This window comes from Cryptosporidium parvum, chromosome 3 (genome assembly GCF_000165345.1).
Source record: "Cryptosporidium parvum Iowa II chromosome 3, whole genome shotgun sequence".
In the NCBI taxonomy this organism is placed as follows: domain Eukaryota; phylum Apicomplexa; class Conoidasida; order Eucoccidiorida; family Cryptosporidiidae; genus Cryptosporidium; species Cryptosporidium parvum.
Window position 1 is genome coordinate 687,041 of NC_006982.1, and position 18,844 is coordinate 705,884.

Consider the following 18,844-nt stretch of genomic DNA (forward strand, 5'->3'; position numbering starts at 1 on the left):
TTCATTAAGCAAAAGCAACAAAATAAATAATTTACCTCCCTTCTAAATAGTTGTATATTTATAAGTATTTCAATATAATTTTTTTCCTGGTTATTTTTTTATCTTGAAAATCTAATAATTTTTTAAATTACCGCAATAAAGAAAACATTTATTATTAAATTGTACCACATTATAATGGTAAAAATAACGAATGATGAAAATGAAAGGACGATTATATTGAATAATAAAAATGAAGAAAGCTTTATCCATTCATTCAAAAGACTTAATGTAATAAAAACAGCAAGATATTCTCTTTTATTTTTTTTACCAAAAAATCTATATGATCAATTTAACAATGTTGCAAATATTTACTTTTTGGCAATAGGTATTATGCAAATGGTACCTTCAATATCATCATCTGGTGGAATCCCTACAATAGCTCTTCCTTTAATATGTATGTTATGTTTTTCTGCGGCGCAAGCAGCATATGAAGATTGGAAAAGACATAAAGCAGACTCAGAAATAAACAACCTTCCTACGTATGCATATGATCCAATTAAAGGTAATTTTGCAGTCACAAAATGGGGTGATTTGAAGAACGGAGATCTTGTAATTGTTAAAAATAGAGAAATTTTTCCTGCTGATATGGTATTACTTGCCTCTAGTCAAAATGATAATCGAGTGTTTGTCGAGACTGCCTCAATGGACGGTGAAACAAACCTAAAGCTTCGAGAAAGCCCTAGAATTCTTTTTAATAATGGAGTTAGAAATATTAGTGATATCCTTACTATTTCAAAAGGTATAATGTATTGTGGGGAGCCAAATGATCACCCAAAAAAGATACATATAAATTCAAAATTTGTGTTGAAAAATTCTAAGGACGATGAAAAAGAACTCAATTTTTCGTGTAATTCATCAAATATGTTATTACGTGGGTGTAAGCTAAGAAACACCTCATGGGCACTTGGCGTTGTGGCATACACTGCTCATGAAACGAAAATTTATCAAAGCAGTTTTAGATCAGCCCCACATAAAATGAGTAATGTACAATCTTTATATAACCAAGTAACTATTGCATCATTCATCTTCTTGTTGTTTATTTGCCTTTCTTTTGGAATTATTGTAGCTTGCATTGATTACTTTGGAGGACCAGAATTGTCGAAAAAGTTTATTCCAATTGGGAAAATGGAGCCCAACGAAAGTGTGATTAAAACTTCAATAATTACTTTTTTTACCTGGATTATTGTTCTTGCAAATCTAATACCTATTGGAATGTTTTTTTATTTAGTAATATCCAAAGTTTCACAAGCAATAATCATTGCTTCAGATTCTAGATTAACAAGTCAAAACTCTACTGTTGTAAGGAATTCAGATTTAAATGACGAGCTAGGTCAGGTATCTTATATTTGTACTGACAAAACAGGAACATTAACAAGGAATTACATGGAATTCAAAACTGTTTGTATTAACGGAAACGTATATGGAGGTAACCATCACGAAATGAGGCAAGATACAGATCAATTGAGTATTGAACACACAGAAAAACAAAAAATAACTCCGCATGTTGACATGGAAGATGAATTACTGAGAAAAAACTTAAAAGAAGGAAATAAGGAAGAGATAGAAATACTATTGAATTTTGCTCTAAACCATACAGTATTAATACAAGAAAATGAGGTTGATTTAGATGAACCACCTCTCTATTCGGCAAGTTCAACTGATGAGGAAGCGCTTGTATTAGCTTCCCACCACTTTGGAATATCACTAGTTTCCCAAAACTGCTCAAAAAGTACAATTAAATTTTCTGGGATAGGAACTAACCAAACTTCTGTTGAGTTTGAAACATTGCTAAGATTTGAATTTGACCACGCAAGAAAAATAAGTTCAGTATTGGTAAAATTCCCAAAAAAAATCTTTAGTTACGAGTCAAATGATTCAGATGGTTATAGGTATATCCTATTTTCTAAAGGATCGGAATCTGCAATAAAAGAATGTTGTGTTAATCAAGAAAGTTTGGATATTGCTAATGAAACATTTGAATATGCAACAGAATTTGCTAGTAATGGCTATAGGACACTGTGTTTTGCAAAAAAAGAACTTAGTGAAAATGAAGTTATTGATATTTTAAATAACTTTAAACATGACAATAAAATTCATTTAGAAGAAGTTAGAACATTCTTTGAAAGCAACTTGACTCTACAGGGGTGTTCCGGAATTGAAGATATCTTACAGCACCGTGCCCAGGAAACGATTGAGTCACTGATTGCTTCAGGTATCAAAGTTTGGATGCTTACCGGCGATCGACAAGAAACTGCAATAAACATTGCAGTTAGGGTTGGAATCATTTCAGATGAAATGGAAGTTATTATTTTTGATGAAAATAAACTTGAATCATTTTCAAATAATTTAATTAAAGAATTTCCCGATAGATCAAGTTTTTTGAATAGAGAAAATGGCTCATTCAATTTCTCAAATGTAGTATTAGTCATTGATTCCAAAATATTGGAAAAGGCCCTAGTAATTGATGAAGCTAAATTTGCAAAAATTGCAACAAAATGTTCATCTGTAGTTTGTTCTAGAGTTACACCTCAACAAAAAGCACAAGTTGTCAAGTTAATTCAGGAATTTACAAAGCAAAGAGTATTAGCAATTGGTGATGGCGGAAATGACTGTACTATGTTACAAACTGCAAATGTTGGTGTTGGCATCCATGGTTCAGAAGGCATGCAAGCTTATAATGTATCTGATTTTGGTATTTCCCAATTCTGTCATCTTCAACCTTTGGTTCTTATACACGGAAGGCTCTGTTACAGAAGAACATCTATTTTGGTGCTATATAACCTTTACAAATGTTTTACTCTAAATATTGTGAGTGTTTATTTTGGTTTTGCATCGCTTTTCACAGGGTCTAAATTGTTTTTTGAATTACTATTCCAGTTATATAACTTTCTATATACTTCAGTACCTCCCATAATTTTTGCAACATTTGATTCAGATATTCCAATTACATTACCATATGATTATCACGAGCCACTTTATTTATTAGGCATAACCAAGCCATTCTTTTCATTAAAAATATTTGGGATTTGGTCCATGAATGCTGTTTTCCATGCAGCGGTATCATTGTTCATTCCTTACTTTATTTTGGGAGGCAACAATCCAATATCAAATGATGGATACGTTCCAGATTTTTGGACTACAGGGCTAGCCGTTTATACCAATGTTGTAATTGTTGTAAATACCAAGATATTACTCGAAGCATTTACTTCATGGAGTCTTGTTTTATTTTCAATAATAATATGTGCCTTTCTATTTTTTCTATCAATTTTGTGTTTCCCCTACATTTTCCATATACCAGAATTGGAATTAGCAGCTAAAAGGGCAATCATTACCCCAATGTTCGTCATTACAATTGTTATATCAATTACAGTTACTATTTCACTAGATTGGATATTAAAAATATATAAAAGAAGCTTATACCCTGAAATATCTCACTTGTTGCAGAATAAGTGGTATAAAATATACAAAAAAAAATATGAATCTCACAGGCAACTTCTTCTGAAACACTTATCACTTAATTGGCTCGAGTCCATGAGAAGATTAAAAAGAAAGAAATCGGCAGAAGTTGAACAAATTCAAATAAGGAAAAAATCATCTGATATAATTGGATATGCATTCAACTATCCAGATGTTAACGTGAGTCAGCTGTTTCTATCAAATAAAACAATATAAATTTATTTGTTATTGAAATTTTTAATTAATCAAACGAATGAGTGTTACCTCTTGAATAAGTATTCCCCAATAGATATTCTTTATCAAATTCATTCTTAATAAACTTAGATTTATCAATCACTTTTCTTTCTTGCTTGAAATAATCATTCGTTGCCTTACCTTCTAAGTAGTTCTTTAAAATGCTTTCACCTCCTAAACCCCAAACTTCAATATCTGCGACGCTGAATTTATTGATTTCTGTTGTTGATTCATCGCTCTCTCCAGAATATGGAGTACCTAATAATAAACAACTATTTCTTTTACCAGAATTATTACTAGGTTGATAAAGCATTCCAATATTGTACGTAAGATCGCTTTTCAAACAAGTTCCAGTGCCTAGTGTAGAGTCCAGCCATAATCTGGAGTACTCTGGCTCTCCCCCAAACCCTATTCCTTTCGGAGAAAAATCATATCTTGTATTAATATACATAAAATTTCTACCTTTGCCAGACTGTCCAATTATAGAAAACATTGGTCTAAGAGATGTTAAAAAACACGTTTCATCTCCACAATATTTTCCGTTGCCTTCTTTCCAATCTCCAGTGCAAACTGAACCAAATATACAATTGTCAGTGGTCTTAATCAATAATAAAACATTAGATGAATATCCTTCTATTAGTGATACTAGCCTATTCAAGCTTAATCCATGTTTCCAACTAGCATATAGCAAATTCCATGGTTGAAAAAGTGTTAAACATTCTCCGCTTGACGCATCACCAAAATACTGGCATCGTAAAATGCAGCAGTGTTCAGTTGAGAGCACACGGCTATTATCGTCAATCCAGCGGCTTAACTTAAAGAGGTCTAGCGAAGAAATGCATCCACCATTTTGGGAATCATTGTGACAATCTTTTTGCCTATTGCAATTGTTATCATTATTTTTGTTGTATTCATCTTGAATTAAGTTTATACCTTCCATAAAAGAGTTTTGAACATTGTTCGGATGTGAAATCATGTCGAAATGAACTCGAATTGATAGTTTCATAAAAAAAGCAAAAAGAGGGAGGTATTCCTGAATAAAATCTGAAATTAAACCAACGGATGATTGTTTTGAGCAATTAATCATCTTTTTTTTGTAATACTCTTTAACAATAAATTCAAAGTCCAAGTATGATGTAAGAGAGATCAAATGTTGATCAATATTGTTTGGTTTCAAAGATAAAATAGAAGATTTTGAATCACATAGAAGGAAACTTATCTCAAAATAAACAATAGAAAATATTACTCTAAGCGCATCCAATTCATCTGATATATTTGATGTTACATATTCAGAAACTTTGTTGATTATTCCTTTCTTGTTACAATACAAAATAGAATCCACGCATTTAACAAAATCAGTTAAATTTACTTTTCCAAAATCATCTTCGCAGCAAAAAGAAAAAAAACCCAGATAAAATCTTCTAAGAATTGCAGGAAACCGATTCTCTATTAAATTTAGATCTATTCTAAAGTCTTTTTTTATACTTTCGAAATTCAAGTCATTAATTCCAAATAAATTACCTATTTTTTTCAGCTCTGCCTGATCCAGATTACACCAGGAATAGTTATTACACACACCACCACTTTTACTGTTTTCAAGTAATTTATTTTCTTCAGTACTTTTAATATTGCCCATAATAAGCGATATTAGGTGGGTTTTGCAGTTCTAGTTAATTTTCAACCAACTAGCGCCTGTATGTTAGACATGCTCGAACGTAATCAAATAATTATTACATAGCATGCTATATATTGAATCAAAAATAAATTTCGATGAGGAATAACTTCATCGATGAAGATATATTTAAAACTGATGATATCAGCTCACTAATTGGTAGTGAAACACTACTAAATAGCTCATGCGTAGTTATCCAAAATGTTGACTATACCCCTTTGCAAGCATCCTTAATTCACAATAGCATAAAAATAAGAGATTTTATATTAAAACAGAATAGTATTGATATTAATATTCAAAACTCCAAAGGAGAAAATGTGTTGATTACTGCAATCGTAAATAAAGCACCCTTGACTTTTATTAAAGAATTGTTTAGAAGAAATATCGACATTTGTTTACCTAAGGACTCTAAATTTTCAAGTATTATTGATTTTGCAGACCCAAGTTGGGAAGGTTATTCAGAGTTAAAACATATGCTCCAAAGAAGAAAATCGTATAATTTCAATTATAGGAAGCAAAATTCTGAAAAACAAATCGAAAATAAATCTAACGATGTTGAAAAAAAAGAAACTGAGCAATCTGATTATTCTATTAATACTATTCAATTTGGCAGTGAACTAGCTGAAGTTGAAAAAAAAAACGGCCCTGATAACAATATATTTGATTTAAAAAGGCCAAACACTATGAATATTGATGACAAAAATCTTAATACTATCGCGGACCAATTAGAAATTGTGGAAGGCAATAATGCATTGGAACCTATTAATCAAATTACTAACAAAAAAAATACAAGTCGGAGTATTTCTAAATCTATATTTATTCCAAAAAGCGTAATTAAGCCGAATGCGCATAGCTCTACAAGTGAATCAAAAAAAGATACTAAATTAAAAAATGACACACAGGAAAGTAGTTCTTTAAAACATGAGACAGAAATTTCTTTGGAACCTTTGGAGGCTGAAAAGAAAGGCGAAGAAAATAAGAGAAATATAGTCCAAATGAAAAACTCAACTACAAATGACGAAGATAATGGAATAATTAATAACAAAGACAAATTAAGAAGTGATGGAAACAAATCTTCAGAGATTATTTCAGAAAAGATGTGTAATATTAAACCATCCGGAAAAAATACAGAACCTGAATTCACTATAAAAAAAACGAAAAATCAAGATTTCAATTGCGATCAAAGAGGCGGAGATTATTGTAAGTATATCGGTGTTGACGATGAATATATGTCGCTAATTGATCAACAACTTAACGAATCAATCGAAACTTCGAAAAAGCTTTTTTCATGTGCTTGTTGTGCGGGAATTAGACCTTGGAAATCAGAAACCTAATAAAATTGGAATGTGTTGTAGAGTTGTAGAATATAACTCAAATAGTTATTTTGAACTGATATTTGATATTAACATTATAATTTTCATGAATTAGTGATTTTTGTTTAGTTTTTTTTCTCTAATGCAAATGCGCTCGTACAAATAGTTTAATATTCTATTCGTGATATATATTTCTAAAACAAAATAAAATTCTTTAATTTGCACATGGATTATACTCAAAGAAATTTAGAAAAGACGGTTTTAGATAATCACCATATTTGTTTAAATTTAAAGCGAAAAAATAAATTAACTTCGGAAAACAAAGACCATATTTATTATGAATTACTTGAAAATAAATATATTAACCCATATTTAGATCAGATTGATTATAGTAAAATTTTTAAACGATTTTTTTCTCAGAAAGATGCGATCGAATATTATGATTCCATAAACTCTCATTTTGGCCAAATAGAAAACTCAGACGATTCTAGAATATTACCCATTGGAGTTTTCGCTGAAGAAACTACCATAAATGGGAGCAGAAATTATATTGTTAGTTCTTATGAATCAATCTGGAACTATATTTCTTCACTATGTAAGTATGAAAGACATGTTTATGAAGTAATACTTGCTAACCAGCCTTGTTGGCTTTACTTCGATATTGAATATAATAAAAGCCAATATAATTTAGATGATAACCGAATATTGATTGATTTTACAAGTCATCTTAAATTGTGGATTAAATTGCTATTTGGATACTCAATTGACAAAAAAGATATCATTTACCTCTGTTCAAGTAACGCTGATAAGTTTTCATATCATATCATAATAAAAAGGATCGATATGGTTCAAAATTTTTCGACATTATTCAAAGATAATATATCGATGAAAATTTTTGTAACCCATTTTATTTCTTTTTTGAATAAAAATAATGTTTTACTTGATGAATTTGATCACTTTAATCTTCAGAATATAATTGACACAGGAGTCTACACTCGAAATCGGTGTTTTAGAATGCTTTATTCTTCAAAGTTCGGAAAGAAGAGCATCTTACAAATTGACGAGATGAATACTAGTTTTGTGCTTACAGAGATTTTGCCAATAAAACTATTTCGGTCAATGATTACATTTTTAAATACTCGCACTTTTTCAAAATCAAACTTTATTTCTAGAATAAATGTAATTAACCAGCTTTGCTTCAACTTAGAGAAGTTCTGTCTTCCAAAAATTTGTGGAATAAACGAAATTTCATTTAATGAATACAAAAGTAATGAAAATACAAAATTCATTCCTAGGCATTTAGTAAAGCTAACAGAATACGTAATTTTATTCTGGAACAAGTTATCTGAAGAGCTTCAAAATAACCCTGAATTGATGCTTAGTAATCTTGAAGAAAGTAAATTAATAGATTACTGTTTGAAAAAAATTAATTTTGATTTTGATGATAAAATTTCAATTAGAATTCAAATGTTTATAAGTACCACAATGTATTTTAAAGAAAAAGAATTAATCATTATTTCAGTTTCAAAACTCAATAAGTTATGTTTCAATATTGAAAGAGAGCATATTTCAAATGGAATAAAATTAATTATTGACTTCTACAATAAGCGGTTTTATCAAAAATGTTTTGATCCTGACTGTATAAATTTTAAATCAAGATCATTTACGGTTCCAGAAAGTTTAATTAATTATTCATATGATATACTTGAACTATCTGAGATGATTAAATTTTAATTTTTGTATTTAAATATTGTAATAATCAATAAAATGGAGTTTTCAACTGAAGATTCCTCTCTCATTTGTGAAAATTGCAGAGGAGACCGAGTATATATTGATACAAATACTGGTGAATATTTTTGTGAGGATTGTGGGATCCAGCAACAGGAAATTAGAGAACTAGAAAGAGATATTGACGATGTGTACTTTGAAATATCAAACGGGCCAGATGGTAGAAGAAGCAATGTTAGGCGTGCGAGCCAGTCAACTGAAAAGCTATCAAATAAAGAAAATAATATTGAAAGCTTAAAAGATGATGATACATTATATGACCAGACCCTGAACAATATTTCTAACAAGAAGCAAACATATTTTGATAAATGGTTCAATAAAAAACCAAAAATAGTTAAAAATTCTGACTTCTTAATTGGAGTACAGCTAATTGTTCAAAACATTATTAAAGATATGATCGAAAGACGTCAAATAAAAAACGATGTTCTAAAAACTTCAAAAAGTATTTGGTTTTCATTTTTGGAATATTTATGCAAAAACAGAATTTCAATTAGAGCATTTTTTGCAGATCTAAGATGTTCTGTACTCAAGGTACCATTTAATGAAACAGCTTCTAATTCAAATATAAATAATATTCAGACTAAAAATCTCAAAATTCCCAATATTGAAAGAAAAGTTTATGAAAATGAAAATACTATATTATATGATTTGCTACATAATTTATTTGGATTAGATAGGGTTGAATACTTATCAAAAATTTGCGATGGAATAATCAGATACTGTAATTCAACTAATGCACGTAAAAGAATGAGCAACAATGCTAGAACAGATGAAAGTTCTGGTGGAAATGTGTTGGAGGAATGGGAAATCTCTGCAAGAAAACTTCAACAATTAGCAAATGTAAGAAATATTCCATATTCAAATTGGTATGGAGAATCAAATATTCCTAGGTCAGAATTAATTAAATCTGTTATTGACATGATTTATGAGTATGACTTTCTAGAAAGTTATTTCAGTAGAATAAGCAAAAGCATATCTGATGAAAATGGACATATTAATCAGTCTAGATTTAATGAATGGATCAACTTCCATGTCATTTTTTTAATGAACAACAGAAAAATAAATCAAGATTATATTTCAATTTCAAACTATTTAGAATTACCTACAAATGAGTTTCAGAATCGTAGAGACTTAGAGTTTCAGCTCTACAAAGTACGTATTATACATTTACTGTTATATAAAATATTGGGTAAATGCTTAATTAGAGTATTTCATAATTCATCGCTCTCTGATTATTCTCCAATATTTGAGTTTATTGGAAACATTGAATCCCAAAATCTTAGAAAAAGAAGTTTGCCTAAAGATTGTTTTAAAAATTTATCTTTGGAATGCCCAAAAATAGACTATAGTTTTATATTGTGTATTATTTGGATTTCATTGTTGAAGAGTGGTTATCAAGTTACATCTTTTGACATTATTGAATGGGTAAAAGTTGGAAAAATAGATATATTTAAATCTGAAAACGCAATTCCAAAATGGCTTAAAGATGCAGGCTTCAAATGGGATAACGATATTAATTCTATTACTCAAACTAGATCAATTACGCAAGTTTCGAAAATTCCAAGTCCTGCAGATCTTGAAAGAGTGATCAATTTTTTTTCAATGTCAATTAATTTGGTTATTCCGCCTTTTAATGTTCCAATCATGATTCACAGAATTTTGTCAAACTGTAATTTGTTTGGAAATAGAGGAGGAATTTCAATACAGCCTCTTTGTATCCGTCTTTGGGAATTTTTATTCAAAGAAGGCAATATTATCAAATTTTTTAGTAAACTGACAATTGTACCATCCATCATAATTGTTATTGCAAGATCAATTTGGCCAATTTTCGTATATCATCCTATACCTAATCCAAAATATATATTAGAAAACTTACATTTCCATAATGAATTATCAAAATCTAATGTATCTGCTACTATAGAATCGCTTAATCTTGACTTTGGGTTTGATGTAAAACTATCATCTTGGATCTTAAAAACTAGAGAAAATCAATCTTTGTTGGAAGAAAAAATCCGTTTCTATTCAATCCTCAATGGCATTGAATGGAGTGGGATTTTTGCAATTAATTGGCTTTATAATTACCTATCAAATATGTCTGCGCCATCCATAAATGTAAATGATATATTTAGAAACTCCGATACAAAGAGTCCAGAATTTATTATTGAAAAAAAAGGAAGGCCAACAATAAATTTAAGAGGTGATTTCTTTAACTCTATAAGAAAAAAAAGGCAAGGTATAAAAAAAAAGATTGGGAAAAGCAATTGGTCAGGAATTACGCCTTCAGAACCAAAAAATTGTGAATTCTATTCGTTTGACAAAAAAAAAATTAGTATATTTTCTAGATACTTACCTTCTAATAGAGAAATATTCCACTCTATGTTGTTTAAATATGTGAACAAGGTGAATATATTTTTTGATCATGATATTTTACAATCATGGGATTTATTTGATGACGACGAAAAGGTTCAACTTGTTAGTAATTGGGGAAAAATCTTATTAACGAGTAAAGAAACTGAGAACTCTAGCATTCTTAAGGGTATCATTGAATACAACTTTCCTTCGGTTGTATGTTCGTTATTCCCAGTATTAATAAACAATAATTTCTTGAAGAACGAAGGTAGCTGTTTCAACAGCATTGAATCTATTATCAATCATATCTTCAATTTGAAACTTGATTTCTTAAAAAAATTATTCCAAGAACCCGGGATTTTTACTTTTATTGTTCCGCCTTTGCCTCAGTTTATTCACTCCAGACAAATGCACACTAATTCTGAGGCATCTTTACCAACGCCTTATTCTATTTTGTTGTTGCAATTAGCTAAAATAACTGGAGAAAACTATTTAAATATTCACAATTGTGCTATTAAAATTGAAGAAATATTACGAGAAAGGCTTGTAAAAGGAAGGTAATTTCTGGATTTCAATATGATTGATGCCACGCCTTTCCAAGCCCCTTACCTCTGAAAACCTGCTTATTCATTGACTTTCCTAAAATTTGCTTAAGAACCTTACACTTACTCATAACTTTTTGTAAATCATGTTTCAGATGTATGTATGACTCACTAATTTTATTTATTGAATTACTTCTAATATTCAATGCTCCATTTGAAGTAGCTGTGCTTTCCAAGTAATCTAATATAGTTACAATTTCAATTATTGATAATTTTACTTTGTGAGATGATGAACTTAATGTCCCTTCACAAAATGCATTTAAATCAAGAGCCCCAATTGCATTGGCATCAACCAAAAAATCTAAATATGAAACTGAAAAGTCAATGCTGTAAGGTGGGCCACAAAATTCTGACAACTTTATTGTAAAATCTCTAATTAAGGTTTTATCTAGATATTTAATCCCAACTTTACTCATATAGGCAAGTACTGCTCCGTATAATCCACCCCCAATCAGGTAAACAAAAAAGTCAATGATCCAACGCCTTTTTTCAGACTTCGTTGAGGCTAAAGAGTTAATTGTACAGACGCTAATTGAAGTTTGATCTTGTAAACCGTGTTCTAAACATAGTCTGAGAAGGTGGAAAACACAGATCCTTTTCTTTGGGTGCCATTGAGTAATATGCTTAATAATTACAACCATCGAAGAAGAAAGAGTAATTAGTGGACTACTTCCATTCATTCCTGAAAAAAGAAAAATTTCGATATACCTCAATACAGCACTGGCCCCAATCGGTGTAGTAATCAAATGATCTAGGTATGCCCACTTTAGCTCATCTTTTATTAAATTATCATGAATTATATTGTAAATTCTAAATAACTCCTTCCTAGCTCTATTTTTAAATCGATCACATAAATCTCTTATATTTTGAAATTGCTCCTTCATTTTTTTCGCTTTATTTTTTGGTAATAATCGTAGTGACCCTAAAATCTTCTGAGTATGAACGTTTCGGTAAATACATGAATCAATTGTACTCTTACATCCAATTGTAGAATCCGTTTGTTTTTTGGATTCTACTGGTATTGAACTTGCATTCCTAGTATTGGTAGTTGTGTTTTTTATTTTATTTGGAAGCCAATAGTGGTTTTTTTCTTTATTCATAGAACTATTCGATTCTGAAATAGAATCAATTGAATTTGATGACTCTGAAGAAATAAAATCTGAAAGTGTGTCAACATTGTATTTTATCCTCTCATCGCACTCAAATTCATCTTCAGAATTACTCCAGATATCTTGAATTGAATTATTAACATGAGAATTAACTTCTTTTTTAACAATATTCCACTCCTTTTGTTCTTCTAAAAATAAAAGCAATTCATATGGTGAATAGACAGATAATAGCAGAAGTAAATCAATTGTTTTGCTCTGCTCTTCAGGAGTTAACCAAATGCTTTGGTTTACAAGAATATCAATTAGTGTGTCTAATAATGCGCTTTCTCTCAACGCATCCATTGGTGGGCGTTCAGGACCTATTTTCAATCTTTGAATTTCATCTGAGCCAGGGATATCACCCATTCTACTTACAGATGGCATGTCAAATATTGTTTCATTGTAAGAATTGATGTCGCAATTAGAATTTTTTGTATCATATTTTTGTGAGCCATAAGTATTATTTTCGGAATCGCTGGAACAATCGCTGATTTTCCTTTGAAAGGTTTCTGATGGATCAATATATGGGTCCTGATTTTTATTCAGACAATTCGTCTGTAGAAAACTCTCTAAAGAGCAGTTTCTTGGAGAAACATTCAATTCTAAGTCTCTAAGAGAAAATTGCAAAGATCCCAAAGATGCCCATTCTTTGGTGTTGGCAGAAATTTCATTTTGGGCGGAGTTAAATCTTTCGTTTGAGTTTTTTTTAATAGATACATTTGAATATTTTTTTTCTGAATCTATTTCGTTGTCTTTGGTATTTTTAATTCTTTTTCTTTCATAAAGGAGCATTTGCAAAGATTCAAACCTGTCAATTATTCCGCTTAGCATATCATAAAGTGAAGAAATTTGATTTGGATTCATTGAAAATTTAATAGCTGACTCAAAACCTCCTAATCCACCGTTAGCTGATCCTTTTTCTTCCATTGTAGATATGTCCATCTTGAAAATCGTTTTACACAATTTGAATAATTCAGGAAAATTTGTCAAGTTTGTAAACAAAAGATTTAACTGAGCGACTCTTGGTTCTTTCAATGTGACTCTTACATAGTGATAAAGCATTTGGCTCAACCTTCGACATCCCGAATAGTCGCCCCTCCAAACAATCATGTAGTGCAGTAATGCTTGTGCATAAAAATATGCATTTTCTGATTGGCTTAATGTGGAGCAAATTTCTTGAATGATGTTAGAAGTATAATAATCGCTTGAATTATTTTTCCCATCAATAGAATACAAAGGGTTATTGATTGTTCCACTGAGTGGTAATAAATTTGTACCTTGTAGCGCTGCCTCTATTGTTTCATCAGTTAATAAAAAGTCTGCAAGCAATTCCGTTACGTTTTTAGTAAATACACTAAAGTTACTTGTTGAAGAGAAGTTCATTTTTTTTGGCAAACAGTCGATATTTGGATTTGTCTTAGAGAAGTTATGTAAGTCTTGTAAGAAAGCCAATAGAAATTCCGACTTTCTATTCCTTGCGAACAGCTTTTGAATAGAATTTACAACCGCAGGATGTTTCATCAAACTCCAATAACAAGGAGGTGGTTGCCAGCCGCCTTGCCCAAGTAGATCTCTATTATTGTCCATATATTTCCTTAAAGTTTCTGTATTAAAATACCTTTCAATGAGCATTGCCATTGGTTCGACCATATTTTCCGAAAATAAAGTTTTGTTAGAATTACTTCTTCCGGTTTTCTGTGTTTTTACTTTTTTTTTACTGTTAATTTTAGATTGGATTGGCGTAATATAATTAATACCTATATTGTCACCATTGTTAAATGAATCTGATTTATAGTCCAAAATATCTATCCATTCAGACAAAATCTGGCACATAGGTGCATAGCCTATGTAATTTTGCACTATTAAACTAAGACATTCAGCAATTAACTTTTGTATGTTAAAGGAAGAATCTTGTTGGCTGTCTTGAAAAGGACGTACTTCAGACGATTTATTATTTTCTGAAAATGATTTAAATGAGATATATGTTTGAATGCTTTCTATTATATCATCGTCCATAATAGAGTCTAGTGCACAAATATTCTTTTTTGCATTTTCATACTCTTCTTTTGATATACCCTCCCCAATTAGTTTGAAATTTTCTGATATACTCATGTATTGTTCTTAAGAATTTCATTTCTCCAATTGAATTGTCTTAATTTCCATTAAAATAAAGTTCTCCCCTCCAACAAATAACCTCCCGGCAATAATGAAAAATTGTCAATATGAAATAAAATAGTTTTTGGTTACTTAATAATCAAATGTGGTATAAATGGAAATGGACTTGATCCCAACAAATATTAGTTTTAATCCATTTAGAATTGAATCTTTAATTGACGATCATACTGCGGTTTCATTATATAGAGGTATTTATGAATGTCTTGAATTAATTAAATGCGGAGAAACTCACAAATTAAGTTTTGAATTTTTATATAGAACATGTTATAGACTTACAATAAACAATTATGGTGGGATGCTCTATTGCGGTGTTTTGGATTTTATTGTAGAGATGTTAGAAAAAGAAAGAAAAGACGAAACTTTAGATGAAATTGTGAATTTTTGGAAAACTTTTGAAATAACAATGGATACTTTACATGATGTCTTAATGTATTTAGAGAAGAATTTTATTATTTCAAATACGAAGGTTCCTATTAAAACTGCTGGTATGTCAATTTTCTTGAAATATTATCTTCTTTCAAGCAATAGGATTGTAAATGTTATCAATAACGTACTTGAACAATTGAATTATATTAGAAAATCAAAAAAATTAGATATAAATTTTTCAAAAGAAATTAGATTTATTGTCGAACAAATATTGAGTCTTCCTTCAATTGAAGTAAATATTAAGAGTTTACCAGAAGATATAGTTGATACGATCAGGTTTAATGAAGTCTGCTGTCAAAGTACAATTATAGAAGATGACGAGCTCATTTCATTAAAGTCAAAAATCCCACTAATTAACCGTGCTTACGATAATAAAATACTCATCTTTACGTATAAATTTAATCACAAAGCACCAGAATTTAACTGGAGAGATTTTGCCATTTTCAATCAATTCTTTATGCCATACTTTTTAGCCAAATCTAGGGAATATCATGAAAAAGAATTTGAAATTTCTCATAGTTTGGATAAAGATTCAATTTCGCAAATAAGAAATTATTTGAGTAAATGTGAACAAAACTATATGTTCGAAAAAATGATTGTTGAAAATTGTCTAGTTTTTCAAGTTTGGGAAGAGCTTATTAAAGAAATGGATAAGGTTTGGATACACCCTTTTTTTGAAAGATTTTCAAGTATTAATTTGTTCGAGTTTTTTTTGATTGGAGCCAAAAACGATCTACAACAGTTATTTAGGATTTTAAGTCGTGTACCAGAATGTCTAGAACAATTAAAGAATTCTCTTAAGCAATTTTTTTCGATAAGATTAGACAAAATATTCCCTGTTGATGAGGTGTTTATTAATGATGGATTTAAAAAATTTATTGACGAAGTTCATCTGTTTAAGTGTAGAAGTGAATTTATTTTTATAGAATGCTTTAAAAATAATAGTATGTTTAATCAAGTTTTAAGTGTTTCTTTTGAAGACTTTTTTCTCAATAGAAACGCAACGACAACAATTAATTTGATAGTGAATGGATTCGACATTGTACTTAGATCTTTGTACAATGATAACAAAATTGATGAAAATAACAAACATCTAGATACTCTATTTTGGTTATTCAAATATGTTTCTAATAAGAGTTTGTTTGAAATCAAGTACAGAACTCTTCTGTGTAAGAGATTAATGGAATTTGATGTAAATAAAAGAAATATAGAGCACAACATAATAATAAAATTAAGAGGAGAATGCGGTCATGGGTATACATTAAAACTTGAAGGCATTCTAGCAGATATGATACAATCAGAGATTTTAAATATGGAGTTTCAACAAATTAATAATGAGATTTCTGTTCTTTCAAATACTATTATTAATTACAAAGTAATAACCCCGAACTTTTGGATAACTCATCCATATATTAACTTTTCTTTCCTAAATAATCTTAATTGCAAACTAGATAACTTTACACAATTTTTTTATTCAAAATATGAAAGAAGAAAACTTCAGTGGCATCTTGGAGAAGGTAGTGCAATTATTAATGTTAATCTTAAAAGCCGATTTAATAAAAGTTTTACTATTGAATGTTCGACCATTCAAATGTTTATATTAGATATTTTTAATACATTTGACTTTATTTCTTTTGAGGAAATGCAGAAGATTATCGGATGTAGTGATATAAATCTATTAAAACACAACTTATTGTGCCTTGTTTTTGAAAATGAACCTTTATTGAATATTATTCCGATAACGAGGTGGAAAGAGATAACAATAAACAACAAGAACTTAAATGAAAATAAAGGAATAATTGGAGTCACAGAACTCAACATTTGCCCAAAAGAACATTTTCCTACAAACACGAACTCATTAATAGCTTCAGTTTCTCTTACCGACATTATTTGCATTAATAACGATGCAAATGTAAAAGATAATTCTATTATCAAATATAATTATGACTCTCTAGATCTTAATTATGAAATTAAACAAAATTTTGACTCCGAAGGTTCTTCGATACGAGATAAAGGTTATATTATTGATTCAATTATAGTCCGAAATCTAAAGAAAAATAAGACCCTTCATATTGATGATATTACCAGGAGGGTGATTAATCATAATGATGTACTGCTACATGGAAGCACTGAGCTTATTGTTGAGAGACTAGAAATGCTCTGTCAAAAAGAGTTTGTTTCTAAAGATTTATTTTCGCAAAACCTATATAGCTACGTTCCATGAATAAAGATAACAATTAACAAATATTTTCAGTGAGCTGTGACTTTCTTGCAAGTCTTCGTTCTTTTTTTCTCACAAATTTCATCTTTTTTGCAATAATTTGCTCTTCAGACAAGTTAGAGCTTTTTCGCCTCTTATTTTTTCTATTTGATTGTTTGTTGGGAGTCAAGCCAGAGCTTAATGCATTTTTAGGGTTAATCTCATCTATAATTTTATCTCCATCTGTCAAATTATGAAGAATATTGAATTTTTCTCTTATTTTCCTTGCATCTTCCTGTTTTTTTTGCCATTTTTCTACCATATTTAGATGTTGTTTAGATTTGATATGCTTATCAAGATCAGACTCATTAATAATTATTTTTTTGGGACAGAGAATGCATTTAAATTTCCCAATAAAGTCATATTCAACGGAATCAATGCTTTCAGTTTTTATATCTTCATTTTTCAATAGAGAATCTGAATGTTCTTCAACGTTCTTTGGGGATTCATCTGAAAAGTCATCTCCATAAACTTTATTTATTTGTTTTTCAATATTTTCACGTAAATATTTACAATTTAATGAGTTTGAAAGCAAATCTGACGAAAATAATGCAACTCTCTTATACATTATATCTATTTTGACAACTAATTTAAATATTTGTAAAGCGCCGCTTTTATTAAAAAAAATTATTTTTAATCTAATTATCTAATATTGATGAGGCACGATCACTAAGTTTTTGATAAATACGAAGCTCTTTTAAAATAGATAATATTTTTGTTATAGAAAAATTATCTTTCTCAAATTCGTTTTCCAAAGATTTAATACAATTATCGATCTTAAATTTGTTCTTTTTTGATATTTCATCAAAGTCTGTAATATTAAAATCGGCATTCGAAATTTCCATAATTTTGTCATCTATCTCAAATATCTGTTCTAATAAACTTGAGTTTACTGGAATTGTATCCATTATATTTATTAAACTATCTCTTGTCATGCCACTCTTCAAAGATATCAATAATAGAGCTCTTTCAAATGGATCGTTCACAGTGTTATATTGTTTTATGATATGAATAGAAATATTTTCGTTTACATTGTTACTTACATCAGGATGCAACTTTCTCATTAGTTCTTTATAACTTAAATCAACACTTTTTTTGTTAATTGAAAATTTATTTTCAAGACCAAATAACTGGAATGCATTCATATTTAAAATTCCAGATAAATTTTCCTCATTTAATAGTTTAAAAGTTTTTCTCATATCTGAATAATTGCTTTTATCTCTCAAATATCGATTCGTTTTAAAATTTGAATTTATCAGTAGATAAGAGCATGGGAATTGCTTAAAATAAGAAACTAAAATTTTGTAATTTGGAGCTAACTTTGATATTAAACGTGAAACCAAAAGTTTTTCATTGCTAATATTAAAGATCATTAATCAATT

At 29.5% G+C, this 18,844-nt stretch overlaps 9 protein-coding genes across 9 annotated transcripts; 5 read left to right on the plus strand and 4 right to left on the minus strand.

Annotated features, from left to right (window-relative positions):
- Positions 1-174: 174 nt before the first annotated feature.
- Positions 175-3,711, plus strand: cgd3_2730 (protein with 10 transmembrane domains, possible calcium transporting ATpase or aminophospholipid transporter; the record flags this gene model as incomplete). Its single annotated transcript, XM_626831.1, has 1 exon — positions 175-3,711. The coding sequence occupies one exon, from the start codon at positions 175-177 to the stop codon at positions 3,709-3,711; it is 3,537 nt and encodes a 1,178-aa protein (XP_626831.1).
- A 25-nt stretch (positions 3,712-3,736) lies between these two features.
- cgd3_2740 (T1Dc domain containing protein) lies at positions 3,737-5,365 on the minus strand (the record flags this gene model as incomplete). Its single annotated transcript, XM_626832.1, has 1 exon — positions 3,737-5,365. One exon carries the CDS (start codon positions 5,363-5,365, stop codon positions 3,737-3,739), a length of 1,629 nt encoding a protein of 542 aa, XP_626832.1.
- A 134-nt stretch (positions 5,366-5,499) lies between these two features.
- Positions 5,500-6,735, plus strand: cgd3_2750 (hypothetical protein; the record flags this gene model as incomplete). The annotated part of the gene is made up of 1 exon (XM_626833.1): positions 5,500-6,735. One exon carries the CDS (start codon positions 5,500-5,502, stop codon positions 6,733-6,735), a length of 1,236 nt encoding a protein of 411 aa, XP_626833.1.
- A 204-nt stretch (positions 6,736-6,939) lies between these two features.
- On the plus strand, positions 6,940-8,448 carry cgd3_2760 (hypothetical conserved protein; the record flags this gene model as incomplete). Its single annotated transcript, XM_626834.1, has 1 exon — positions 6,940-8,448. The coding sequence occupies one exon, from the start codon at positions 6,940-6,942 to the stop codon at positions 8,446-8,448; it is 1,509 nt and encodes a 502-aa protein (XP_626834.1).
- Positions 8,449-8,481: 33 nt separating this feature from the next.
- On the plus strand, positions 8,482-11,412 carry cgd3_2770 (hypothetical protein; the record flags this gene model as incomplete). Its single annotated transcript, XM_626835.1, has 1 exon — positions 8,482-11,412. One exon carries the CDS (start codon positions 8,482-8,484, stop codon positions 11,410-11,412), a length of 2,931 nt encoding a protein of 976 aa, XP_626835.1.
- A 10-nt stretch (positions 11,413-11,422) lies between these two features.
- cgd3_2780 (hypothetical protein with transmembrane domain at carboxy terminus) lies at positions 11,423-14,713 on the minus strand (the record flags this gene model as incomplete). Its single annotated transcript, XM_626836.1, has 1 exon — positions 11,423-14,713. The coding sequence occupies one exon, from the start codon at positions 14,711-14,713 to the stop codon at positions 11,423-11,425; it is 3,291 nt and encodes a 1,096-aa protein (XP_626836.1).
- A 157-nt stretch (positions 14,714-14,870) lies between these two features.
- On the plus strand, positions 14,871-17,426 carry cgd3_2790 (cullin domain containing protein; the record flags this gene model as incomplete). Its single annotated transcript, XM_626837.1, has 1 exon — positions 14,871-17,426. One exon carries the CDS (start codon positions 14,871-14,873, stop codon positions 17,424-17,426), a length of 2,556 nt encoding a protein of 851 aa, XP_626837.1.
- A 13-nt stretch (positions 17,427-17,439) lies between these two features.
- cgd3_2800 (hypothetical protein) lies at positions 17,440-18,030 on the minus strand (the record flags this gene model as incomplete). Its single annotated transcript, XM_626838.1, has 1 exon — positions 17,440-18,030. One exon carries the CDS (start codon positions 18,028-18,030, stop codon positions 17,440-17,442), a length of 591 nt encoding a protein of 196 aa, XP_626838.1.
- A 70-nt stretch (positions 18,031-18,100) lies between these two features.
- cgd3_2810 (DNAJ domain containing protein) lies at positions 18,101-18,835 on the minus strand (the record flags this gene model as incomplete). Its single annotated transcript, XM_626839.1, has 1 exon — positions 18,101-18,835. The coding sequence occupies one exon, from the start codon at positions 18,833-18,835 to the stop codon at positions 18,101-18,103; it is 735 nt and encodes a 244-aa protein (XP_626839.1).
- Between the last annotated feature and the right edge of the window lie 9 nt (positions 18,836-18,844).